At 43.0% G+C, this 8049-nt stretch overlaps 1 protein-coding gene across 1 annotated transcript; it reads left to right on the forward strand.

The window, feature by feature from the left end:
- The first annotated feature begins 1951 nt into the window (after positions 1-1951).
- LOC102410946 (olfactory receptor 1D2) lies at positions 1952-3129 on the forward strand. Its single transcript, XM_025279269.3, has one exon. The coding sequence runs from the start codon at positions 2194-2196 to the stop codon at positions 3127-3129; it is 936 nt and encodes a 311-aa protein (XP_025135054.3). The 5' UTR covers positions 1952-2193.
- The last annotated feature ends 4920 nt before the right edge of the window (positions 3130-8049 follow it).

The following is an 8049-nucleotide window of genomic DNA, read 5'->3' on the forward strand; positions in this document are numbered from 1 at the left end:
TTAAACTCATAATAAGACTCTGAATGACCTGACTCCCTGCTTACCTGTACAATCCCATATCTCACCACTCTGCTCTCCAGCCATCCCGAACTATATTTAATTCCTTAAATACAACAAAAGTACAGCTTGGGTCCTTTGCACACGGAACTCTCTTTCTGCAATGCTTTAACATTTCATAGACTGACTTTTTTTCACCCTTCACATCTCAAATGATAAAAATATCAAATATAAACAGTTGTTACCTATCTCCCTAAAGTATAAGTCAATGTATCTTATTTACGAACTCTTATTTTTTGAATTTAAAAAATTTTTATTTCTTACATATTAAGTTTTCAAAAGGAAAAAATACACATTATGCTATTTTCATCAGTATGCCTGAAAGGAATTCGGTAAGAAGCAAAACATTGATCCCACGTGTGTATGCTCACTCGGTTGTGATCGACACTTTTGAGATCCCATGAACTGTAGTGTAGCCCACCAGGCTCCACTGTCCATTTCCCAGAATACTGGAGTGGTTGCCATTTCCTTCTCCAGGGTACCTTCCCAATCCAGAGATCAAACCCACATTACCTGCATCTGCTGCATTGGCAGGCAGATTCTTTACCACTGCGCCACCTGGGAAGCCCATTGCTCTCACATTTCCCCCTAAATAGACAATTGTCTCAATGCCATTTACTAACTACTACAAAATGTATCTCCTGGTAAAAGTGCTCCCATAATAATCAACTAAACCCTCCATGTTATTTGGCCTGCATTTGAGTTTCTGTCCAATTCTATCAATCTGTTTATTCCACCAGTATCACACTATTTCAGAATCTTTCATATTTGGCAGAGGAAGAATCTCCTTATTATTCTCTTTTCCAGCACTTTCCTTATTCTCACACTTATTTTTAGATTAAAGTTAGATGAGAATTTTCTTTCTCAAAAAACCTGTTAGAATTTTGACTTCAAATGAGTTAAAATTTACATTAATTCAGTAGAATATGTATCTTGGGAATCTTAATATGCTTACCCATTTACTGAATTTTTATCATATGCTTCTCTGAAGAATTTAAAGAACTTGGCTGATCCTTGTTAGCATTTGGGGGGGTAGTGAAGGGTCTTCGTTCACAGGCTTTCCTCGAGTTGAGGTGAGTGGGGGCTACTCTCTAGCTGCAGCGTACAGACTTCTCATTGCGGTGGCTTCTCTTGCTGTGGAGCACCGGCTCCAGGTGTGTGGGCTTCAGTACTTGTGGTTCTCAGGCTCCAGAGTGCTGGCTCAATAGCTGTGGTGCACGGGCTGAGCTGCTCAGTGGCATGTGAGATCCTCCCAGATCAGAGATAAAACCCACGTCTCCTGCATTGGCAGGCGGATTCTTTACCATTGAGTCACTAAGGAAGCCCTGATTCTTGTTAACATTTTTACACATGGGTTTTTTCAGTTGTTGATGTGGATGGGATTATTTCACATTATATTTTAATCTTATTATTTATGAGTATTGTTATTGTACAACAATAATAAGGAATATTTCTTGAGCATTGACTGCAGGCCAGCTATCTATGTTAAGCACTTTATTAATTTTATTCTCACCTTAACACATTTTTAACATGAAGAAATAGGATCTTAAAGAGCGAGGTAACTTGCCTGACGTTTCAGAGTTAAAAAGTGTCAGAGCCCAGACTTAGCTTCAAGTGTTTTGAAATCCCTTTCTATTTCTAGTAGCATTTCAGTTGATCGTTTTAGATTTCCTGAATATATCATCTTATCAGCAAATAATGGTAATTTTTACATTTCCTTTCTAATATTTTTACCTTTTTCCCCTTCGTCCAATTGTGTAACATCAGTTTTTTTACTGAAGACACTTGTTTTAAATATCATTAAATCTACAGAATATCATAACATACTGATCTTTAAGCACATCAAGAAAGTTGTAACAAGATGTGGTTTAAAATAAGACATAGGCATTATTCCTATTATATTGAGTATGCCATGCTAGAACTTGCCAGAATAACTAAATTGTATGAAGATTTTCCATGTCTTGTTTTTGTGTTTGTTACATTGTCTCTGATAGCAAAAAAAAAAAAAAAATGTATAAAATTTGGCTTAAGATACTGTTCATGTTAGGAAAACAGTTGATTTTGCTTATTTTAATGCTTGTATTCATTTGAGGGCATATGGTAAACAGCTGTGTTGCATTGCAGTAAGTTGGGGAAATGGATGGAAGCAACCATAGTAGAGTCTCTGAGTTCCTGCTCCTTGGGCTTTCGGAGAGTCCTGAGCATCAGAGGGTCCTGTTTTGGATGTTCCTGTCCATGTACCTGGTCACAGTGGTGGGAAATGTGCTCATCATCTTGGCCATTGGCTCTGACTCCCGCCTGCACACTCCCATGTACTTCTTCCTGGCCAACCTCTCCTTCACTGACCTCTTCTTCGTCACCAACACAATCCCCAAGATGCTGGTGAACCTTCAGTCCCAGAACAAAGCCATGTCATATGCAGGGTGTCTGACCCAGCTCTACTTCCTGGTCTCCTTGGTGGCTCTGGACAACCTCATCCTGGCCACGATGGCATATGACCGCTATGTGGCCATCTGCCGCCCACTCCACTACACCACGGCCATGAGCCCTAGGCTCTGTATTTCACTCCTTACCCTGTGCTGGGCACTCTCTGTCCTCTACGGCCTCATTCACACCCTCCTCATGACCAGCGTGACCTTCTGTGGGTCCCAGAAGATTCACTATATCTTCTGTGAGATGTATGTCTTATTGAGACTCGCATGTTCCAACACCCAGATCAATCACACAGTGCTGATTGCCACAGGATCCTTTATCTTCCTCACCCCCTTTGGGTTCATGGTCATGTCCTATGTCTGGATTGTCAGAGCCATCTTCCAAATACCCTCAGCCTCTAGCAAGTACAAAGCCTTCTCCACCTGTGCCTCCCATTTGGCTGTGGTTTCCCTCTTCTATGGGACCCTTTGTATGGTATATCTGAAGCCTCTCGACACCTACTCCATGCAGGACTCAGTAGCCACAGTGATGTATGCTGTGGTGACCCCCATGATGAACCCTTTCATCTACAGCCTGAGGAACAAGGACATACACGGGGCTCTGGGAAGATTTTTCTTAGGAAAGTCTTTCAGAGGTTGACTTGAGGATAAATTTGGAAAGGGCATTACAGTGGAGATTAGGAATTTCCTTCACCATGTCCAAGGCATTATCCTATGTGAGATATAGGATAGATTTAGCTCAATATAATCTCATATGTCTATGATGAAAAAATAGACAAAGTACAACCCAATGTCCACCAAACCTGACCAGCTTTGACAATAAATAAAGTACCGCTAACGAAAAAATGTAGGTTCAATCCCTGGGAAGATTCCCCTGAAGTTGAAAATGGTAACCCACTCCAGTATTCTTGCCTGAAAACTTCCAGGGACAGAGGAGTCTGGTGGGCTACAGGCCATGAGGTTGTGAAGAGTCGGACATAAGTGAGTGACTAACACACACACACACAACACTAATAGTAGAAGTTTGCAGGATCAAATCCTTCAACTTGCGCTAACCTAGGATTACAGTCCCAGCCTTATCCGGATACGTCCAGTTATGGCTCAGTGGATCTCACGTGTTCACTAACATACATTCACTCATATTCTTCTGAACTCTGAACTTCTCTAAGGAGCCTGCTGCCTTCAAGCCATTTATAGAATACACCTGACAATACATGCACTGTAGGGCCCTGAGTGAGGCCACCCCCTTCCTGATGCTCTCTCTGCCAGACACTGCTCCCACTGCTTCAGTTCTGACCCACAGTCCCTCTGGACACAGGCCCTGGTATACAGGCAGGAATAGAAAGAGATTTCTCTGTTTTGCTCTGGGCTGATTTTTATCCCTTGGACTCCAAAGCCATACTACATCACTTGCCTTTTTCCTGCTTTTTTTTTTTCCTCTGAGAGAAATGAGACTTTGTCCTCAGGAAGCCCATCCTGCCCCTTATTTCTGCGGCTCTTCACCTTCCATCTCTTCTTCATTACCTCAAAACAAAACTCTCAAACATTTCAACACATGCTCACAAACAGGAGTGGTAGTGGAGGGAGCAGAAGGGAAGGAGGTCATTTTGAGATCCAATCTCTGTTTAGATTCTATGATTCGGATGCCAATTCTAATGTGTGTGTGTTCTGTCCATACCACTAAGCAATTCTCTGACACCAGATAGGGGTCCTACAGTTCCTCAATTAAAACAGTATCTACCCAGAGATGTCATCAGATGCCACAAGTTAAGGGCTCACCTTCCCATCCCCACCCCACCACTTCAGATGACAATCTCAAGTCCAGGTTGTCACCTGTGCTTCTGGCTGACCAGCTATAGACAGGAGGTTCCTAAGACCCCTTCTTTGGGCTCAATTAATTTGCTAGAGGTGCTTACAGAACTCAGATAAAACATTTCACTTACCAGACTACCAATTTATTATAAAAAGTCATAACTCAGAAACAGTCAGGTGGAAGAGACTCACAGGGCAGGGTATGTGGAAAGGGGCATGGAGTATCTGTGCTATCTCTGGGTGCAGCACTCTACCTAAACCTCCAAGTGTCACCAACCCAGAAGCTGGCTGAACCCTGTCCTTTGCAGTATTTATACAGACTTTATTACATAGGCTGCTGCTGCTGCTGCTAAGTCACTTCAGTCATGTCCAACTCTGTGTGACCCCATAGATGGCAGCCACCAGCTCCCCATCCCTGGGATTCTCCAGGCAAGAACACTGGAGTGGGTTGCCATTTCCTTCTCTAATGCAGGAAAGTGAAAAGTGAAAGTGAAGTCGTTCAGTCGTGTCCAACTCTTCGAGATCCCATGGACTGCAACCTACCAGGCTCCTCCATCCATGGGATTTTCCAGGCAAGAGTACTGGAGTGGGGTGCCATTGCCTTCTCCTATTACATATGCATGACTCATTAAATCACCAGCCAGTGGTTATTGATTCAACCTCCAGCCCCTCACCCTTTTCCAGAGACTAGGGTGAGGACAGTGAGACTGAAAGTTCCTAAAGGGGAACGAAATCCAAAAAAGAAGGGCTATACATATACACTGGAGGAGGAAATGGCAACCCACTCCAGTATTCTTGCCTGGAAAATCCCATGGACAGGGAAGCCTGGCAGGCTATACAGTCCATGGGGTTGCAAAGAGTCAGACACGACTTAGCAACTACACAGATATGTATACATATAGCTGAGTCATTCTGCTGTCCAGCAGAAACTAACACAACATTGTAAAGCAATTGTATTCCAATAAAAAATTAATTAATAAATAAAAATATTTTTTAATGTGGGACAGGAGGAATCCATTGCTATAGGAGGGTAATCATTACAAGTGTGATGGAAACCTGTTTAGCTCTATCTTCTAAACCAACACCTACAGTATCATCCACAAATCCCATTCCTCCATAGGGATGCCCAAGAGGAATATGCAGCTTCACTATTCACAACAGCCAAAATCAGAAACCACAAATCCCCATCAATGGTAGAATGGATTTTTTAATGACTTATTCACACAATAGAACTCTATACAGCCACGAAAATGAAAAGTCTACAACCACATACCGCAAAGTGGACGAACCTCACATACATAATGTTGAGTGAAAGAGGTAGACAAGAAAGTGAAAAAGGTGTACCCATTTAAATAGGTGCAAAAATGGGTAAAACTAACTCGTCCTTTTAGGATCAAGGAAGTGATTGCCCCTGTAGGAACGGCGACCAGCAGAGGACATGACAGGATTCCTGCAGAGCTGGTAATGTGTTTGTGATCTGACTGCTGGTTATTCATGTTGGTTCAGTCTGTAAAAAGTCCTGCCTAATTTTCCATTCTTGGTTCTAAATGCTTAAACATCATAAACATCATTGCTTCTCATGCTGTGTCTGACTACTATATTATCTAGAGTCTCTGTGGGCTTCCCTGGTTACTCAGATGGTAAAGAGTCCACCTGCAATGCAGCAGACCCAGATTCAGTCCTTGAGTCAGGAAGATTCCCTGGAAAAGGGAATGGCTACCCACTCCAGTATTCCTGTCTGGAGAATTCCATGGACATATAGAGGAGCCTCTGTATGCCTTTCAGCTATTAGTTCTTGCTTTAGGAATCTTATTTCTTTGTGTCTGCTTATCTTTGATTTTGTGCTTGATGTTATGATTGAAAATGTGATGAAGAGAAATATTTGAGGTCTAAGGTGATGTTATTTTCCTCCAAATACAACTTTTAAAAGTTTCTCTGATGCAGTACTTGGAGTCACTAGCAATCTGGGATCATCTTAATCCAAATATAGTCCTTGAGACTTTCTGAACCTCTGATGATTCAAAGCCAGGCTGCACTTATGTGAAGTCTTTATTTCTGGCTTAATCCAATCCTAGAAAACTTTTAAGATTTCTGCCCAAGGTGGAATTGGTTTACTCTTTGTAAATAAGATTCATTTCTCAAGATCTCTGCTTATAGACATTAACATTGAAGCAATTATCCAGGTTCATCTCAACAAACTGTCTTGGGACTACCTCCCCAAGGCCTCACCAAAGCTGATAAATAAGTCTGATGTGGTCTCAGTTCAGCCCCTTCACTTATAAACTCAGGATCCAACCATCAGTTCTTGGGTTCCCCAACCTCATTAAGGCATGAACTGCTTACCTGTTTTCTCCTTGTTTGCATGGGCTGATTATTCAGACATCAACTGCCCTGCTTCCCACCTTTAGCCAAAAGGAAGAGTCATCAAGTCCTATTCAGAAAGCAATGTCTTAGGTCCTTATATATCCATTCTGACTGAAATTGCATCCTACATAGGATGAAAATGTAGGTGGCAGCGCCAGGGAACTCTGAGACCAGCAGAGAGCATGGGTAAGACCTGGTCATTTCTGGCTTATGCTCTCTCTTTTCTCCCTTTCTTATTGTATCTCTCTTCTCCATGTTCTCTTTCACACAACATACTCACATACTTGAAAGTGTTCATATAATCTAACCACTTCATACTTAAAGGTGGTGTAATCATCCCTCCGGGACTTCCCTGGTGGTCCAGGGGTTAAGGATCCGCCTGCCAATGCAGGGGACATGGGTTCAATCCCTGGTCCGGGAAGATTCTACATGCCAAGAGGCAGCTAGGCTGGTGCACTGCAACTACCGAGCCTGTGCTCTAGAATCCTCAAGCTGCAGCTCCCGAGGCTTTGTGCCACAACTACTGAAGCCCAGCACCCTAGAGCCCACACACAGCAACTGGCGAGTAGCCCAACTAGAGAAAGTCCACAAACAGCAATGAAGACTCATAAATTAAAAAATAAAGTGGTCTTTACATGTCAAAGAAAAATGATCATCCCTCCAATTTGTAACTTAGTGCAGGAGATGTAAGAGACGGGGGTTCCATCCCTGGGTTGGGAAGATCCCCTGGAGGAGGGCATGGCAACCCAATCCAGTATTCTTGCCTGGAGAATCCCACGAACAGAAGGCCCTGGCAGATTACAGTCCACAGGGTCACAAAGAGTCGGACACAACTGAAGCGACTCAGCACGCATGCACAGGTTGCAAGGGTTTTCCTGGAGGCTCAGACGGTAAAGAATCTGCCTGTAATGCAGAAAACCCAGATTCAATCCCTGGGTCTGAACAATTGGGACCATCCTTTGGAGAAGGGAATGGCTACAGTTCATGGGATCGCAAAGAGTTGGACATGACTGAGTGACTAACACACACACACACATATAGAGGTTTCAAAGTGTCATCACATGCCCTGTTGAATATAGTTCTCAAAACAGCAAAGAAGTCTTCACTGGTGCAATGAGAAGGCTCAGAGAGGTTGCATGTCCACTTCAAGATCATACAGTTGGGGAGCAAGAGAGAACAGGAGGCCAGCTTTCCAGCGTCATGTGTAGAGCCCTTTTCCACACTCTCCCCATATTCTCCATTCTCCATCCAGCCACACTGCACTGAAGTTTGTGTCTGTATGACCATTTGACACACAAGTGTTTAGAATCTGCTGACTCTTAAACAGACTCAGGTCAATGTTTCCCAAAGTGCACAATCAGAATCACTGAAGGCTTGCTGAAAA

This window comes from Bubalus bubalis, chromosome 3 (assembly GCF_019923935.1).
Source record: "Bubalus bubalis isolate 160015118507 breed Murrah chromosome 3, NDDB_SH_1, whole genome shotgun sequence".
In the NCBI taxonomy this organism is placed as follows: domain Eukaryota; kingdom Metazoa; phylum Chordata; class Mammalia; order Artiodactyla; family Bovidae; genus Bubalus; species Bubalus bubalis.